At 52.0% G+C, this 19623-nt stretch overlaps 1 protein-coding gene across 1 annotated transcript in view; it reads left to right on the top strand.

Moving 5' to 3' along the window:
• Nucleotides 1-12918, top strand: part of LOC115094595 (adhesion G-protein coupled receptor G2-like) — a 107103-nt gene extending 94185 nt beyond the window's left edge. The window contains exons 5-6 of the mRNA XM_029607814.1: nucleotides 4556-4693; nucleotides 12492-12918. Of these exons, the coding sequence (XP_029463674.1) occupies nucleotides 4556-4693; nucleotides 12492-12598 (245 nt within the window). The 3' untranslated portion in view covers nucleotides 12599-12918. The remainder of the gene's footprint in view (nucleotides 1-4555; nucleotides 4694-12491) is intronic.
• Nucleotides 12919-19623: the final 6705 nt, after the last annotated feature.

The raw sequence follows: 19623 nt of genomic DNA, 5'->3' as shown, positions 1-19623 counted from the left end.
CCTGTGCTCCACTGAGAATTAGATCTAAAATTGCTCCCTCTCTCGTCGGTTCCTGAACCAATTGCTCCATAAAGCTATCATTTATTCCATCCAGGAACGTTATCTCCCTAGCGTGTCCCGATGATACCCAGTCAATATTGGGGTAATTGAAGTCTCCCATTATTACTGCACTACCAATTTGTGTTAGCTTCCCTAATTTCTCTTAGCATTTCACTGTCCGTCTCACCATCTTGACCAGGTGGACGGTAGTATACTGCTATCACTATAGTCTTCCCTGACACACAAGGGATTTCTACCCATAAAAACTCAATTTTGCATTTAGTCTCATGCAGGATGTTTATCCTGTTGGACTCTATGCCATCCCGGACATAAAGCGCCACACCGCCTCCCGGGTGCTCCTCTCTGTCATTGCGATATAATTTGTACCCCGGTATAACACTGTCCCATTGGTAATCCTCCTTCCACCATGTCTCTGACATGCCAATTAAGTCTATGTCATCATTCACTGCTATACATTCTAATTCTCCCATCTTACTTCTTAGACTTCTGGCATTAGCATACAAACATTTCAAAGTTTGTTTTTTGTTTGTATTTTCATTCTGCTTTTTAATTGATAGGGATAAATTAGAATTTTTTAGCTCAGTGAGTTTTTAGTTACAGGCACTTGGACTACTTTTCTTATTATTGGAACCTCACTGTCGGGATGCCCTAATTCTAATGCATCATTAGTATCCTTTGAAGATACCTCTCTCCAAACCATGTGCTGCTGAGCGACTGTTGGCTTTCCCCTTTGTTCTAGTTTAAAAGCTGCTCTATCTCCTTTTTAAAGGTTAGCGCCAGCAGTCTGGTTCCACCCTGGTTAAGGTGGAGCCCATCCCTTCGGAAGAGACTCCCCCTTCCCCAAAAGGTTCCCCTGTTCCTAACAAAACTGAATCCCTCTTCCTTGCACCATCGTCTCATCCACGCATTGAGACTCCGGAGCTCTGCCTGCCTCTAGTGACCTGCGCGTGGAACAGGGAGCATTTCAGAGAATGCTACCCTGGAGGTTCTGGATTTCAGATTTCTACCTAAGAGCCTAAATTTGGCTTCCAGAACTTCCCTCTCTTCCAGAACCTTCCTCCCACATTTTCCTATGTCATTAGTGCCCACATGTACCAAAACAGCCGGCTCCTCAAGGTGTTCAGGAACATAGGCCCTCGAGGAGCGAGCACCAGTTCCTATATACCATCTGAAATAGTAACTCACAATGTCTGTAGCTGCAATGGCCTCTGGACAAGGAGAATCTTCAGAGTATTCAGGAACATAGGCCCTTGAGGAGCAAGTTCCGGTTCCTATCTGTAGTCTGAAGTAATAACTCACAATGTCCATATCTTGCGATCGCTTCCAGGCAATGGAGAGTCTTCAAAGGGTTTAGGAACATGGGCCCTCAAGGAGCGAGTACCAGTTCCTTTCTGTAATCTGAAATAGAGAAAGAGAACGAGGCCCCCGAGGAGCGGGTACCCCTGGTAGGTCCGGAGAGGCAATGCTGCAAGAGTGAAGCAGGTCCAGAGGAAACCTGCAAACAATCCTGTGGTGCAAGATGGTGTTTGGACAGCCGGAACTAGTCCAATCGGAGTCCTTGCTAACTCGAGTTGTTAGCAAAAGAAAAGACTTTTATGTTGGAAGCGGATGATGTCAATACAGGGGGACGCCCCTGAGATTCACACCCTTGCTGGTAAATACTTCGGAGCGCGCACCCTACGTCATCAGGAACATGGCAGATCCGCAGCGTCGAGCCAGCCCGGGGACGCCGGGAAGGAGTGGCATGGAGGCGCCACGGCATCAAGCCGTCCATCAGGCACGGAGGGAGTCACCACGCAGGTAGAGAGGGTGGAGCAAGGGCGAAAGCAGGCATGAATGCAACACCCACCTCCTGTGTCAGGAAGCTGCACAGATATGGGCGGAGGCCCTCTCCCACTCAATGTACCTCAGGGCCACCTACTTGCCGGGATTGGACAATGTGTTGGCGGACAAGCTGAGTCGCACCTTTCGACTGCACGAGTGGTCTCTCAACCCCGCAGTAGCAGACTCGATATTCCAACGTTGAGGCTACCCTCACATAGACCTCTTTGCGTCACCTCAAAACCGCAAAGTAGAGAACTATTGCTCTCTCACTTGCAGCCAACACTCACAGCCAAGAGATGCATTCCCCCTCTCATGGGCAACCAGTCTCCTATATGCGTTCCCTCCACTTCCACTTCTCTCGAAGACTCTCATGAAGCTACGTCAGGACAAGGGAAGCATGATCCTGATAGAACCTCACTGGCCACATCAAGTGTGGTTTCCGATTCTTCAGGACCTCTCCATTCACAGGCACAGTCCCCTGGGGAAGGACCCGCTTCTGATTATGCAGAACAACGGGTGCCTATGCCACCCCAATCTTCAGGCCTTGTCCCTGATTGCCTGGATGTGGAAAGGTTAATCCTGCAACCTCTCAACCTTTCGGAGCCAGTTTCCCGTGTCCTGTATGCTTCACGGAAACCTTCCATGAGAAAATCTTATCTTTACAAATGGAACAGGTTTAAATCATGGTGTTTCTCATTGTCACTTGATCCTTTTACCTGTTCTACCACAAAGTTTTTAGACTGTCTCTGGTACTTGTCAGACTCACGTCTCAAAACTTCTTCCATCAGAATGCATGTCAGTGCGGTAGCTGCCTTCCATAAAGGTGTCGGGGATGTTCCAATTTCAGTACAACCCCTCGTAACACATTTTCTGAAAGGCTTGCTTCACCTCAAGTCTCCACTATGCCCTCCGGCCCCTTCTTGGGACCTCAATCTGGTTTTGGGTCGGCTCATGAAACCACCATTCGAGCCTCTCCAATCCTGTGATCTTCGCTATCTCACATGGAAAGTGATTTTTCTTTTAGCGATCACATCAGCTCGCAGAGTTAGTGAGTTACAGGCCCTAGTTACCTACCCGCCTTACACAAACTTCTGCATGACCGGGCAGTGCTCCGCACTCACCTGAAGTTCTTGCCTAAGGTAGTATTGGAATTTCACATTAATCAATCCATTATATTACCCACCTTCTTTCACAGGCCCCACTCCAATCCAGAAGAACAGGCTCTGTATACCCTCAACTGCAAACGGGCTCTAGCATTCTACCTAGACCGTACAGCTGCCCACAGGCAAAGTACTCAATTGTTTGTTTCCTTTGCTTCCATCAGATTGGGTCAACCTGTGGGTAAGCAGACTCTCTCCTCCTAGTTAAGAACATAAGAACATAAGAACATAAGAAAATGCCATACTGGGTCAGACCAAGGATCCATCAAGCCCAGCATCCTGTTTCCAACAATGGCCAATCCAGGCCATAAGAACCTGGCAAGTACCCAAAAACTAAGTCCATTCCATGTAATCATTGCTAATGGCAGTGGACTGCATATCCTTTTGCTATCAGCAAGCAGGCATTCCACTTCAAGACCGTGTTAAAGCACACTCGGTCAGGGCCATGGCAACTTCTGTAGTGCACCTTCGCTCGGTGCCGCTTCCTGATATCTGTAGGGCTGCTACCTGGAGTTCTCGCCATACCTTTACAGCCCATTATTGCAGAGACAATGCTGGAAGACAAGATTCCATCTTCAGCCAATCTGTCTTGCGCAATCTTTTTGCAACTTGACATACCAACACCCTTCTGCCTGCCCGTTAGGGTTCAGGATGCCCTCTACCAAATTCCACCCCAGTTGTTGTGCCTGTTGCACATCTTTGGGTACATTTGATGTATGTTCGGACATCCTCAGCTCAGTACTCACCCATATGTGAGGACTACCACCATGCTTGACCTGTGAGAAAGCAAGTGTTGCTTACCTGTAACAGGTGTTCTCACAGGAATGCAGGATTTTAGTCCTCACGAAACCCACCCACACCCCGCGGTGTTGGGTTCATTACTTTTCTTATTTTATTTTTTGGCACTTACTTTAGCTTTTCAACAAGGATGGTTGTAGGGTTAGTGCCATCCTGTGCATGCCCAGTAGGTGCCAGTCAAAGTTCTAGAAACTTTGACAAAAGTGTTCCATGATTGGGCTCTATCCTGTGATGTCACCTATATGTGAGGACTAACATCCTGCTGTCCTGTGAGAACACCTGTTACAGGTAAGCAACACTTGCTTTGTAGGAATGTATAAATCATGACTTTTGTTTGCCTCATGTTTATGCAATGTTGCATTTACTACCACGTAGCATCTCACTGACTTGCAGTTTATATGTCACCATTGTATGTCATGAAACAGCAGGGTTAGACTTTACCTTTGTTAGAAGTGGAAAGAACAAGCTTTCAAACCTCCAGTCTCCCTGGGGAGTTCCAATGTTTTGTGATTCCTTTGATTTCCTGAATGATCTTGAAATTCAACTTGTACTTCTACTAGCAACAATGCTAACATCGAAAGCTGTTGAAAGTTTAATCACTTTGACTTGATGTAGCATTTTGTGCTAGATGAAGATATGCCTCTGTCATGTGGCAAAAATAGCATACCTCGTTCCGTTTCACTACATAAACCCCTGTTTTATGTCTTTTCCAGAATGGAATAGAATAAGTACAAGTGGTGAATCTAAGCAGAAATACTTCACCCAGAAAATATCACAGTCTTTCCAGTCAACCAAGTCTCTACGGTCTAATAGGACTTGCTCCACTTCAAATGGATCAAACTCCTTAAAAGGTGACAATTTTGAGATGGGTCTATAAACTGTAGGAGAAAAATATTTCCACTGAATCTTATAACTTCCTCCCCCACTGTAAATAAAATGAAAGGGGGCTTGGTCTTTCCATAAAAAGCAGTATAGTTGCCATGTCATTGTTTGACCTTTCTTTCTTTCTTATGAAGGAAGAGTAACTCCCAAAAGCTAGTCAAGAAATATTAAAAATTATATCAGCTTGCTTTCTGTTTTTTTTGTTGGCCTTTATCTTCATCTATAAAAATCAAAACAAAAAAAGTTAGGCAAATATTATATGTAACCCTAAACCCCAGGTACATGATGGGAGGGAGCCGTCTGTTTCGGTAAGTTTTGTCTTCCCAAATCTCTTTAGTGGCTTCTGAAGTGAGATCACGCAGATAGTGAAGTGGATCTGTACAGAGACACACAGGGGTGGTAGTACACAACTCTTCCCACTGACTAGACATGGAGAACTCTCCATGAACTCTGGCCCCATGCTACCTGTTAGTGCTGGCCCAAATGAAGTACTGCATACTCTACCTTCAAATTACCAACTCTTGAATTTTATTTATGGGTTTTTCCAGCCAGCAAGTATGAACATTTTTCCGGAATAGGGTAAAATATTGTCCATACAGAATATTCAGAATTTATGGGATTTGACAGTCAGTATGTTGTGCTCCGCGGCCATGGCGCCCCACGACCGCGGCCGCCTACCTGATTCGTGGCACCACGGGAGCCCCACCCGCGCGGCCTCCAGCGCTGCCTGTTGCAGGGGAAGCCGTCCTGCTTCCCCCCAGCGGCGTCTCCCCTCCGCGGGGGAAATAAAAAATGGCCGACGCCATGCTTGAGCATGAGGCCACGCCCCCTCCACAGAATTAAAGGGACCCATCCCTTTAAATGGCCTCACCTGTTCTTTATCAGCCAGGGCAGAGGAAGTATAAAAGGCAGCTTCCTCTGCTCATCCAGTGACTTGGCAACGTCCTCCAGCGCTGTCCAGTCTGCTTGCTTCGGTGAGTCCTTGAGCTTTGGATCCTGTTCCGTCTTGGTGTTCCTGGTTCCTGACTTCGGATTGGCTTACGGTGATTCTCTAGTTCCTGACTTCGAATTGGCAAGCGGTGATTCTCTGGTACACGACTTCGGACTGGTGAACAACGACCCTCTGGCACTCGACCTAGGACTCCTTCAAGACTCCGTCTCCAAGGGCCCACCTACGTCCCAGCGGCCTGGGTCCCTACGGGCTCCTCCTGGGGGGACCGCGGGCTTCCAGGGCAAAGCTCCAGTTGGCCTTTGCACCGATACCCTGACCTCCCTAGGTCCACCTAAGTCCCAGCAGTCGGGTCCCTACGGGCTCCTCCCGGGGGGACCGCAGACCACCAGTGGTGAAGACACAGCGCCTTATCTCCTCTCTTCATCATCTCCGTGTTCGCCTCAGTCTCCAGTGCCAAGGGTCAGCTGGTCCTGCCTCCTGTTCTGCCTCGCCACCCGACGAGAGAGCCTACGGACCCTCCGAAAGGTATACCATCCTCTAGTCGGCCAAGGGTCCACAAGCCTGAACATAACAGATTGTCAAGTCCATGGACCTGACGGAGGCATCCGCCTGCCAGGCCATTCCGGGAATGGCCCAGCACCTAAAGGATCAGCAACAGACCCTCGATGCCTTGGTCTCAGCAGTGCAGGGCCTGACCCAACGCCTCGAGGCATTAGGCCTCGAGGCATTAGGCATTAGGCGTCTCCGCCTGGGGTTCAAGGAGGCCGCCCTACTCAGCCGCATGCCATCCAAGCCTATGGGGGTGACCTGGGGCAAGGAATTCCCACTCAACTCCCAGCTCCCTCTCAATACGCTGGAAATGCAAAGTTGTGTCGAGGATTCCTCAGCCAGTGCCAGGTCCGTTTTTCCTTGCTGCCCGCACAGTTTCCCAGCGACCTGGCCAAAACCAGTTACATCATGTCGCTGCTCGACGGGAAGCCGCTGATCTGGGCCTCTCATCTGTGGAAGAGAAGAGACCCTGTCTTTGAAAACTTGAGCCAGTTCCTATCCGCTTTCCGACAGGTTTTTAATGAGCCAATTCGTAAACCCACGGCCGTTTCGGAATTGCTTCGGTTGCGACAGGGAACTCGGATAGTGGCCGACTACGCAACCGAATTCCGCACTCTAGCTGCAGAATTAAATTGGAGAGAAGATTGCCTCCATGGGATCTTCTTGGAAGGGCTATCCTCACGCCTACAAAACGAATTAGCCACGAAGGAATTGCCGGACGACCTCAATGGCCTGATAGAATTAGTCAACTGCGTGGACCGTCACATGCAGTTTCGCCTTCCAGAGGTAAAGACAGTGAGAAGGTCCTCGCCCTCTCCTAGGAGCGCTTCAACCGACCTACGAGCCCCCGCCGAGGAACCTATGGAGTTGGGTCGCGGGAGAGTCTCTCCACAAGAGCGTCGACGGTGAATGAGGGAGGGGCTCTGTTTTTACTGCGGTGCAGCGGGCCATCGGATTGCTGCCTGCCCGATGCGTGCGGGAAACTCTCGGGCCTAGGGCCTGAAGGAGGTCTCTTCCTGGGCCGTACCACTCCTGCACCTCCACTAACCCTGCCAGTGGCATTAACCGCAGCAGATGGAGAGTTCCACACACTGGCCTTGGTGGACTCCGGCGCCGGCGGGAATTTTATCATGAAAGGCCTGGTTGAACATTTAAAGATTTCTCAAGTTCCGCTGTTTCGTCCCTTGGTCATCTCCTCCATCCAAGGGAAGCCTCTTCCGGAACAGGTGATGCACGCCAGCTGAGGGCCGGGGTCCTGCATCAGGAACAGATGCCATTTTATGTCCTGGAGTACTCTATCCATCCCATTGTCCTAGGACTCCCGTGGCTCCAGGAGCACGAGCCCCAGTTCGATTGGAAGACCTTGCAGCTGGCTCGTTGGAGGCCGAATTGCCATGGCAATTGCCTCCAAGCTGTGGCTCCAGAGCCCTGCCCGATCGCCATCAGCCTCCCAGGCCTGCCAGCTCCATATGCCTCGTACCCAGATGTGTTTTCTAAGCAGAAGGCTGAAGTACTTCCACCTCATCGACTGTTCGATTGCGCCATCAATCTCCTCCCTGGCACTGAGCCTCCTCGAGGACGCACCTACGCCCTCTCTCCTGCAGAGATGCAGGCTATGAATGAATATATTAGAGAGAACCTGGAGAAGGGCTTCATTTGGAAGTCAAAGTCCCCCGCAGGGGCTGGATTCTTCTTCGTCGGAAAGAAGGATGGGATGCTCCACCCCTGCATTGACTACAGGGGCCTGAATGCCATAATGATCAAGGACCGTTATCCCCTGCCTCTCATCTCTGAGCTATTCGACCAGCTACAAGGTGCGAGGATCTTCTCCAAACTGGATCTCTAAGGGGCCTACACCCTCATTCATATTAAGGAAGGTGACGAATGGAAGACGGTCTTCAATACCCGTGACGGCCACTATGAGTACTTGGTGATGCCGTTCGGGCTCTGTAATGCCCCCGCAGTATTTCAGAATACTATGAACAAGATACTCCGCGACCTTCTGTACCAATGCGGGTAGTCTATTTGGACGATATCCTGACTTTTTCCGATACCTTGGCCGCTCACCAGTGGCACGTCGTTCAAGTGTTACAACGCCTCAGAGAACATAAGCTGTATGCAAATCTCGAAAAGTGCCAGTTTGAGCAGGAGTCTCTTCCCTTCCTGGGATATATAGTCTCCAGTCAGGGATTCCTCATGGATCCACAAAAGCTAAGTGCCATTCGGGAATGGCCACAGCCGTCCGGGCTCAAGGTACTCCAAAGATTTCTAGGCTTTGCCAACTATTACCGCTCTTTCATCCCTCACTATGCATCAATTGTTGCCCCGATGACAGCTCTGACCCGGAAAGGCGCGGATCCCAAAAAATGGCCTCCGGAAGCAGAGGCCGCCTTTCGTAATCTCAAGGAGGCATTCACGCAGCAACCATGCCTTCGGCACCCGGATCCGCAACGACCCTTCTTTATAGAGGTGGATGCATCCTCAGAGGGAGTAGGGGCCGTCCTGAGCCAGGCCACCGAGGGCCATAAGCTACATCCGTGTGCCTTCCTCTCCCGCCAGTTCTCGCCTGGCGAGCGGAATTATGCCATCAGCGACAAGAAGCTCTTGGCCATCAAGATGGCCTTGGAAGAATGGCGCCCATGGCTGGAAGGGGCACAGCACCAGTTTACGGTCTTCACGGACCATAAGAACTTAGAATACTTGCACCGGGCACAATGGCTCAACCCACGACAAGCCCGGTGGGCCCTGTTCTTCACCCATTTTAATTTCGTTCTCCGGTACAGACAGGCTGGGAAGAACATCAAGGCTGATGCCCTATCTCGAGTATTTGATTCAACAGAAGGTTCTGAGGAACCTCAGTACATTATTGAGCCATCCCGCATCCTCCTGTCGGCTACCACCATCATTCCGCCTGGGAAAACTCTGGTTCCGCCATGCTTATGGAAACAAGTGCTGGCATGGGCTCACGATTCCCGCTGTTCCGGACACCCAGGGCAATCCTGCACATTGCAGACACTGCGCCGATATTACTGGTGGCCAAAGGTAAATAAGGATGTCCAGGCCTATGTGCAGTCCTGCCAGACCTGTGCCCGCCACAAGAGAATCTTTGGGTCCACCCCAGGCTTACTTCAACCATTACCCGCGCCTTCTGAACTGTGGAGCTACGTGGCGATGGACTTCGTGGTGGACCTGCCACTATCCAATGGCAACATGGTAATTTGGGTGGTAGTCGATCGTTTTAGCAAGATGGCGCACGTCGTACCTTTGCCAGGATTGCCATCGGCACCCCAGCTGGCCCAGCTGTTCGTCCAGCACATCTTCAGGCTTCATGGCCTACCTAAAGGCATCCTGTCTGATCGAGGGCCTCAATTTACGGCCAAATTCTGGAGGGCTCTCTGCCAGAAGTTCGACGTCACTCTAGATTATACATCTGGCTACCATCCACAAACCAACGGTCTCGCAGAGAGAACCAACCAGACCTTGAAGCAATTCCTTCATCTATATGTTAACGAAAAACAAGATGACTGGGCTAGCCTGTTACTCTGGGCCGAATTTGCACAGAATTCTCATATGTCTGCCGCTACGGGGGCCTCTTCCTTTCAAATAGTGTATGGGAAACAGCCACGCCCGCCACTGCCTGTCCCCATTACGGTTGCATCTCCGACAGCTCAACTCTCTGCCGATGAGCTGCACCGGCTGTGGATATCCAAGCAATGCGCCCTGGTCAGGGCAGGCCAGGCAGCTAAGAGTTATGCTGACTGGCACAGAAGACCGTACCCGCCTCTCAAGCCGGGCCAGAAGGTTTGGTTGAGCACGCAGTTCATCCGCTTGAAGCTGCCATCATTGCGACTGGCCCCGCGATTCATTGGACCGTTTCCCATCATCAGGCAGGTGGGAGCAGTCTCATATAAACTTCGTCTCTCCCCATCTCTCAAGATTCACAACACGTTCCACGTCTCCCTACTGAAGCCTCTAGTATTATCATGGCCTTCCAGCACGCCTCTGACTCAGCAACCTGTTGCCTCTGAAGATGACCTCACTTATCAAGTCCGAGAGGTCCTAGATGTGAGGAAACACAGGAAGAAATGGGAATACCTGATAGCATGGGAAGGCTTCGGCCCCGAGGAGAATTCCTGGGAACCACTGGCTAACATCCTGGACCGAAATTTGCTGGAACAGTTCCACAAGGACCATCCAACTAAACCCAGGCCTCCAGGGAGACGCCTTAAAGAGGGGGGTACTGTTGTGCTCCGCGGCCGTGGCGCCCCACGACCGTGGCCCCCTACCTGATTCACGGCGCCGCTGGAGCCCCGGGGGAAGGCTCCAACTCGGGCCATTGCACTCGTGCGGCCTCCGGCGCTGCCCGTTGCAGGGGAAGCCATCCTGCATCCCCCCAGCGGCGTCTCCCCTCCGCTTAAGCACGAGGCCACGCCCCTCCACAGAATTAAAGGGATCCATCCCTTTAAATGGCCTCACCTGTTCTCTATCAGCCAGGGTAGAGGAAGTATAAAAGGCAGCTTCCTCTGCTCATCCAGTGACTTGGCAACGTCCTCCAGCGCTGTCCAGTCTGCTTGCTTTGGTGAGTCCTTGAGCTTTGGATCCTGTTCTGTCTTGGTGTTCCTGGTTCCTGACTTTGGATTGGCTTACGGTGATTCTCTGGTTCCTGACTTCGGACTGGCAAGCGGTGATTCTCTGGTACACGACTTCGGACTGGTGAGCGACGACCCTCTGGCACTCGACCTAGGACTCCTTCAAGACTCCATCTCCAAGGGCCCACATAAGTCCCAGCGGCCCGGGTCCCTACGGGCTCCTCCTGGGGGGACCGCAGGCTTCCAGGGCGAAGCTCCAGTTGGCCTTTGCACCGTTACCCTGACCTCCCTAGGTCCACCTTAGTCCCAGCGGTCGGGTCCCTACGGGCTCCTCCCAGGGGGACCGCAGGCCACCAGTGGTGAAGACACAGCGCCTTATCTCCTCTCTTCATCGTCTCCGTGTTTGCCTCAGTCTCCAGTGCCAAGGGTCAGCTGGTCCTGCCTCCTGTTCTGCCTCACTACCTGACGAGAGAGCCTACGGATCCTCCGAAAGGTATACCATCCTCTCGTCGGCCAAGGGTCCACAAGCCTGAGCATAACACAGTAGCACTTGTTTCAAACCATACAATGGTTTAGATTACAAGCTCTCGGCCATCATTTGAAAAAAGGATCTCCCAATCAATGTCCAGGAACATTACATTGCTCAAATTACATTGCACATTGCTTCTCCCAGGGTAAAGAAAGGTTGCTTTCTCCTGATTTTCTTTTTATTGGCTCTCACCACACCAGAGGCTAAATGCTGCCAAAATAACAGCATCTCCTGTTGATGCCATGAGCTGATATGTATGGGAAATAAGCCAAGGTCTCCTTGCATGGCTGTGTGCAGATCTGCTACTAGGCCATTGGACTGTCCCTCCTCCCCTCTTGAAATTCAACTTTTTAACAATAGTAATAGGCTTGAATAACTAGCTGTTTTCTCTCATTCTATGATCATGTGAAAATATTTAATAACAACACGAAAACCTTACCTTCTGCACAGTTTAATCTGTTTAGCAGATAGAATAATTCTGCAAAGAAAAAATATGGCTCTAGCTCTAGACTACATGGATCCATCTGTAAGCTAAAACACAATTCTGCTTCTGTATGAACTTATACTAGCCAAACTTGACTCTTTATATTCAACTTTAAAATTTACTGTAAGAAATATCTGGGATTTTTTTCACCTATATCTTCAATGTTTTTTAATATAAAATATTTTGTTTATCTATGGAATTCTAAAATACAACTGCAAAAAGTAAATGAAGAAACATCGGAGTCTATTTATCAAGGCAGAGTGTGTAGTATTAGTATATAGGCCCTGTGGGAAATAATTCATGTTAATATGCATCACACTTTGATAATTAAACCCAACTGCCTCAAAATAAACTAATTCAAAATTTTCAAAAGTCCAATGTATATACTGTAGATACAAATTTCATTTTTAAGGACCAGTTTACTGTATCCATCCATTGAGTGAACAGCTAATTAGACATGTGTACCTAAGTTATGGGGTAACCTGTAAAAAATCCTTTTCCATATTATAGCTTCTCCCATAGACTGTAAATATCTCATACCAGCTATGTTAAGGTCCTTGCAACACCTATAAAAATAAAAAGAGATTGAAATGCTCTTCCTTCTGATCCTTTACCAAACTACATGGTGAAATCTCCAATATTTATTATAACTTATATTTTCCAGATGAAGCATACACAAACCCATACTGGGTAACATCTATGGAACATTCTATGGTATTACCCAATACAAGAAGAATTGGACCTATGGAAACCGAGATTCAGAGACCTTAGTGATACTTGGATTTCTTTTCCTTGTAGCTGTGTGTATATTTCACTGCTGCATTTTGTGATGTTAGTTTGAATGCATAAATGTTTGCAAGTATTCTCCAATTAGGTTGATAGTTTGTTCTTAATCAGTAAATTGGAAAGATTTGGAGGTTGTTTATATTCCAGGATAGGTGATTCAGTAAATATATTTCTCAATGTTTTATCTGTGATGAACATAAGTTGAAGATCTTTGATGTCTTTGAGTGGCTGGTATCTTGGGGATCTATTCTTTTTAGGGGTTCTTTGTACTGAAGCAAGTTTACTTTGGATAACTGTATGGCATATTCCTTTAATTTAAATTAAATTTAATTTAATTTATACAATTTATAATCCTCATTTTCAGGTGCTACCTGAGTAAAGTGGATAACAGCAGAATAAAATAAAACAAAACAATGTAATAATCAATCCAGAAACAAAATAATAGAATGCATTACAAATTGCAATAATCAATAACCCACATTCAAACAGAATAACACACATAATCAGGTTTCAACTCCCAACCCATCAAAGCAAGGAAAAGAACAATAGACAATTACAATGAAAATTAGAAAAATAATTTGTAACCTAGTTCAGACAAAAGAACAGAGCATGTTCTCACCTTTAAATCCCATTACCATCAGAGCAGGAAGAAGACAGTATTAGCCTGATGTCACATACCTAACCCCCCTGCATGTACAGCCAGGTTTTTAGCTCAACAGTCCATAATCAGAAATCTCAAGAGCAGAGGAAATGCATTCCACCATGTGAGAGCATTTCCTGTAAATGAACTTTCCTCTAAATATATTTTGTAGCAAAGTGGCCAAGTCTGTCAAAACATGAAAAATGGGGTCCTTGCTTTGGCTATGACGAATTTGCTACCATGGAACACTTGACTCATAATGAACTGGTAACTTCCATACAGGTGAACATTTTTGGCCATCTCTTGTTGCGATCCCTCCTGTTGCTGTGCCTAGGAGGCATCTTACCTTTTTCTTTTGAAGGCTGCTCCGAAGCCAGGGCCTCGCCTGTGTACTATCCAGGATTTGCTCCAGGGCCTGGGAGGCCTCGATGTTCTGGGGCCTGCCTGTGGCTTGCTTGGACTTCCTGGTTTGACTATTTAAGGCTTTGAAGAAGAGGAGGTGGGAGGGGCCTAAGGCCACTCCGCCCCCAAAAAAGAAAACAAAAGAAGGGTAGTCCAATAACAAAAACCAAGAGACTATAACAAAAACAAAAGACAATGGTTCTCAGGCACCCCCTAAAGAAGGTGCCGGAGACAAAAACAAACAATAAGGGAGGGAAGGGGGAGCCTTAACAAAAAGAAGCCACAGGACTATGAAAGACAGGGAAAAGGAGGCGGGAGCAGCCAAGGTTACTCCGCCCCCAGAAAAAAAAGAAACACAAAAGGAAGGGGGATCAACAAAAACAAATAAAGGGAAAAACAACAGTTGCCTGAGATTAATATGAATGAACTATGAAGACAGGGAGAGGAGGCAGGAGCAGCCTAGGCCACTCCGCCCCCAGACAAAAGAAAACAAAAGAAACACAAAAGGAAGGGGAGTCAACAAAATAAGGGGAGCAAAAAAAAACAGTTCTCAGGCGCTCCCTAAAGAGGGCGCCTGAGACTAATATGAATGAACAGTTTTAGACAGGGAGAGGAGGCAGGAGCAGCCAAGGCCACTCCGCCCCCAGAAAAGAAACACAAAAGGAAGGGGAGTCAACAAAACAAATAAGGGGAAAAACCATATTTCTCAGGCGCCCCTTAAAGCGAGCGCCTGAGATTAATATAAATGATATGGGGGGGGGGGGGGGGCGGAAGGAGCCTTAACAAGGGGCCACAGGAGACCCTGTGGCCTAAAAACCAGAAATAACCACCACCACTGCTGGGATTCCCGTCCTACCTGTATCAGGCGTTCCATCACACGGCCACTCACAGGCCCAACTGGCAGGCTGCACTCACTCAATCCAGCAATCCGCTGGGGGGGGGGGGGGGGAACCACAGGGTGGCGTCCAACACCAGTGCCGTTAGCTGGCTTAAGGACTGCCAAACCCTATGTAAGAGAGGGGGGGGGGAGCGGGGCGACAACCTCAAGAGTAAGGGGCCTGCATTTTCCGCCGATAGGGTGGGGGTTGCGGCAGGGAAAGGGGGGGGGTCGCCGACTAAACAGGGGAAGGGAAGGGACTCTATCAGGACCAAAGAGGGGAAGGGGGGGGCAAGGGGCCCCTTCACCCCCATCGCTTTGATCCTTAGCAGGGGGTGAGGGGAGGAAAGGTAAAAAACAAAGGGGAAAGGGACACCCAAAGAGTGCACAAAAATAAAACAGAACTATAACACAAAAAACTCAAATCAAAGGAATTAACTCAAAAAGGGGAGGGAGGGGAGGAGAGCAGTGCACCCCGTCCACTGCCCACCGGTGAGTAAACTCCTCCACCCGCCCGGCAGACAGTGCACAGAAGTGCTCCGCTATCAGCCGGGTGCGCACAGTCGACCGGAAGAGGACCTCGCACCCGAGGGACCGGCCCTCGGCCAACATCTCCTGCCGCGACCGCCAGACTGAGGATCTTGCGGTGGACAGGAGGTAGTTGACCAAGGCGTCCCTCTGGCGTAGAGGTCCCCTCCTCAGTGCGCGCCCATAAATGAGGTGGTGCGGGGTGAAATGTAACCAAAAGCCCAAAAATAAACCTTTCAAAAAGGACAGGAAGGGGGTGAGCCTGGGGCACTGAAGCCCCAGGTGGAAGAGGTCCTCCTCCTGCCCGCAACCGAATGGACAGGAGGGATCCTCCCGGAAAACCCGCGCCTTGAACCGGCCAGTGGCCACGGCCCCGTGCACCAACCTCCAGGAGCGGTCCCCTTCGTAGCTGGGGATCAGTCAGAATAGAACGATCCCCGGCGAGGCCCGCTCCCGTCCCCGCTCCTCGGTGGCAACACCTCCCGCCAGGGAGTGTTGGGGTGAGGGCGAGGCGATGCACGGTATGTAGCACCAGCCAGCCCAGGACCTTCTGGGACATGGTCAGGAAGTCCGCTACGGGCAGTTCCCACAGCTTGCTAAGATTGTGGGTGCAAGGAGGAACGTCAGCTCTGCGAGGGGGCCCGCCATCCTCGGCAAACCTGGGCCCTATAATCAGCGCCGGGGGGGCTGGGGGGTGCAGTCGGGCGGGGAGCCCTGGGCTGCAGCGGGCCCGCCTCGCTCACGACTCTCGCTAGAATACGGAGAGCGTCGGGCACAAACTTGAGAATGTGGCCGACGACTTGAGGCGGGGCATCTAGCATGTCCCCGACCTTGGTCACCTGGGCACCGACCAGGTAGTGTTGCAGGCTGGCGTTCTCCTCCAGCCCCACCAAACCGAGAGCGCGGTTATGCAGGAGGAGCTCCCCCAGGAGTTCACCCGGCCTGCTCTGCAAGCCCCTGGTCAGTCCCAGCAGGATCCAAGCCTTCAGCATCTCTCAGTAGAATCCCGGCAGCTGCGAGAGCCTCTTGGGGGTGAAACTGCTCGGGTCGAGGACCAACAGCTGCCAGTCGTACCACAGGTTGCCAGTCAGGTGCAAAAAATGGGTTGCCAGCGGGCGCCATCGCGGAGCGGGGTCCGCGTACAGGTATCTCTGCAGGGCCTGTAGACGGAAGGTGTGCTCCTGACTTCTCAGGCACACGAGCCCGTGACCGCCCTCTCCCGACAGGAGAGCCAGGACCCCTGCGGAGACCCAGTGCTTCCCGCCGCCCCAAAAGAAGTCCAGCAGTTTCTTCTGAGTATGAGCGAGGAATTCCGGGGGCGTACTCAAGGTGGTGAGGCAGTGGTACAGCATGCTCACCAGCAGCTGATTCACCACCAAGGCCCGACCCCGGAGGGACACTAGACGCAGCAGACCCCTCTACACCCCGAGGTGAGCTTCAAGCTTCTCTCCGAGCTCACTCCAGTTAACGGAGGCAGTGGCATCCGCGACGGACAGGTGGACGCCGAGATACTTAAGGGTCTCCCTGCCCCACGACAGGGCAGGGAGATGGGTGTCCACCCCCTGCAGCCCTACCAAGAGGCCGGAGCTTTTGTCTCAGTTGACCTTGGCGGATGAGGCTGCAGAATAGACCTGCTGACAGTCGCGCACTCTCTGTAGGTCAAGCGGGTCCTGAACCGCCAGGAGCATGTCGTCGGCATAGGCCGAAAGGGTGACACACAACTTGGGCTCTCGCAGCACCAGACCGATGAGTCGCCTGCGCAGAAGACACAGGAATGGCTCGATGGCTAGCGCGTAGAGCTGACCCGAGAGGGGGCACCCCTAATGCAATCCCTGCCCGAACTCCAGAGGCGCCGCCAGGGACCAGTTGACTTTAACCAGACACTGCTCTCGAGTACAAGAGGTGGAGGTACCCCATGAACCCGTGTCCGAAACTGAACGCTTGCAAAGTACCCATGAGATAGTCATGATTTACCCTGTCGAAGGCCTTCTCCTGATCGAGGGACAAAAAGGCCGCCAACAGACCGGACCTACGGGCATGATGAATGAGATCCCAGCCCAAAAAGATGTTATCAAAAATAGTGCGTCCGGGGATCGTGTAGGTCTGGTCGGGGTGAATCACTTCCGTCAGCATGGAAGCCAGCCGCAGGGAGAGCGCCTTGGCCAGAATTTTATAATCCGTGCAGAGCAGGGAGACGGGGCGCCAGTTCTTGAGGCAGCACGGGTCACCCGCCTTAGGAAGGAGGATGAGCACCGCGCGCCTGCAAGAAAGGGGCAGGCATCCCGTCTTGAGGGCTTCATTTAGGACCCGCAGGAGATCGGGCCCTAAGACGTCAAAAAAGAAAGAGACGAACTCGGCGGTGAGCCCGTCGATGCCTGGGGACTTCCCTCTTGGCAACCGGCCCAGAGCTTCGACGAGGTCTCCCAGGCCCAAGGGTAGGTCGAGCCAGGCTCGGCTGACCTCACTCACCGCCGGCAGCCCCTCCCATAGGGTTTGACAAGCGTTCGGATCGATCGGGTCCGGGGAAAAGAGAGCCGCATAGAAATCGCGGACCTCCGCCCTGATCTTACTCGGTTCGTCGAAGGGGGTCCCGTCGGCAGCCAGCAGGCACGCTGCTTTCGGTTACCCCTCCGCCTCTCCAGCCCATAGAAGAAGGGTGTGCCGCGGTCCATCTCCAGCAGGATCTGGACGCGCGACCTCACGTAGGCCCCGCGTCCTCGCCGCTCTTCGAGGTGGCGCAGGGCCAACTTCTTCTCCTCGTACTCGAGGAGCACAGCCGGTTCGCCTCCCGGTCCTCGAGCATCGCCGAGGCGCCCTTCCAACTCCATCACCTCCCCCGAGAGGCGACGGATGGCAAGGCGTTCTTCGGCGTTCATGCCCCTGGCGCGTTCTTGACAGAGAACCCGGAGACGGACCTTGCCCACGTCCCACCACTGAGCGAGAGAAGCAAAGTCCACCTCCCGGCGGCGTCAGTCCACCCAGAACTCCCGCACCGCCGCCACCAACTCGTCGTCCCGAAGGAGCGAGTTGTTGAAGTGCCAGTGGGTCGACCTGGGCTGCGCGGGGCTGAGCACAACCCTCAGGACCACCATGTTATTTATTTATTATTTATTTAAACTCTTTTCTATACCGTCGTTAAGCTAGAAGCCGTCACAACGGTTAACAATAAGGCACTTAAAAATGTAGCTTTATTTTAACATCTAGACAGGTGCCTGTAAGGTGATCCGAGAGGGCGGCCGGCTCCACCGTGCACTCCGTGGCCTGGTGCATCAGCCAACGGGACAGATACCACCGGTCGATGCGGGAGCGACACACATGCTCTCCGACCACCCTTACGAAGGTGAAGCAGGAACAGGCGTCCGGGTGCTGCTCACGCCAGACATCCGCCAAACCGCCGCGTAGGACGACCTCCCGAAGGGCCGTCTGCGCACCGGAGAACTCGCATACACCCACCCCCCGATCGAGCTGGCCGAGGGTGACGTTGAAGTCCCCCCCTGAGCACCGCTTCCTCGTCGGCGTCCAGCGAGTCCAAGAAGTCGGACAACTGGCGAAAGAATACCGTTTGTTCGGCCAAGCCGCAAGGGGCGTACACGTTGACGCAATTCACCGTGCAGCTTCCCTCTAAGCGTAGCCTCACGTGCAGTATCCTGCCCGGCACGACAGCCTCGACGCTCAGCACCTCCGCCTGCGAGACCCTCGAAATCAAGATGGCCACCCCGCCAGCCACTCCCGAGTCGTGACTGAAGGCCATCTCGCCATCCCACTCCACTCGCCAGGACGCTTTGGCGGCCGGAGTGGTATGGGTCTCCTGTAAAAAGGTCACCGAGTACCCACCGCGCTTGAGGGCGAAAAGTACCCAATGCCTGCGGAACCCAGTCTGGCAGCCATTGGTGTTAAAGGTACAGAACGTGAAAGCCATTCTCTGTCAAGAGGGGGCTTCAGGTATCACGCGCACGACCGGCCCCGTCACAGAGCTGGCCGAAGCGCACACGGGCGGTCGTGACAGATGGAGATCTCTCCTCGCCGGGGCGGGGGACGGCCGAGGAGCGGTACAGCCGCCCGCTCCACATCCCCCTCCCCTACTAAGCCATGAGCGCAGACTCACCTCCATCGCGGAAGGGGTCAGAGCTGTCTGCGGGGGAGAGCGGGGATCGAGAGGCCTGCGCGTCCCGTGTCTACGCGCGGCCCTCTTTCCTCGGTCGCTCGCCCACTCACACTCGCCCCTCTCCCCCTCCTCCTCGCATCGTCAGGTCCCCCAGGTCCCGGCCCCGGAGGAGACCGGGACCTGTTCCCGCGAACTTCAGAACGAGCCCTCCGGGAACGAGAGCTCTTCCGGCGGTTCCTCCGGGAGGAGGATGAACGACCGCGCTCACCCTCCCTCCCACCCCCCGCAGGGCGCTGGCCCGCACTGGCGGGTGCCGGGCCACCTGGGGCAGGGAAAGAGGGATAGGGAGGACGAACTAAAGAAAGGAGGGAGGGGATGGAAGAGAGGAGGGGAGTGAGAGGGATAGGGGTAGGAGGAATGGGGGGTCTGGGGAATCGAAAGGGAACTCGACGGAGCGG

Source organism: Rhinatrema bivittatum, chromosome 6 (assembly GCF_901001135.1).
Source record: "Rhinatrema bivittatum chromosome 6, aRhiBiv1.1, whole genome shotgun sequence".
Classification (NCBI taxonomy): Eukaryota; Metazoa; Chordata; class Amphibia; order Gymnophiona; family Rhinatrematidae; genus Rhinatrema; species Rhinatrema bivittatum.
Note: the sequence above shows the minus strand (reverse complement) of the source record. Positions and strands in the feature narration are given on the sequence as shown.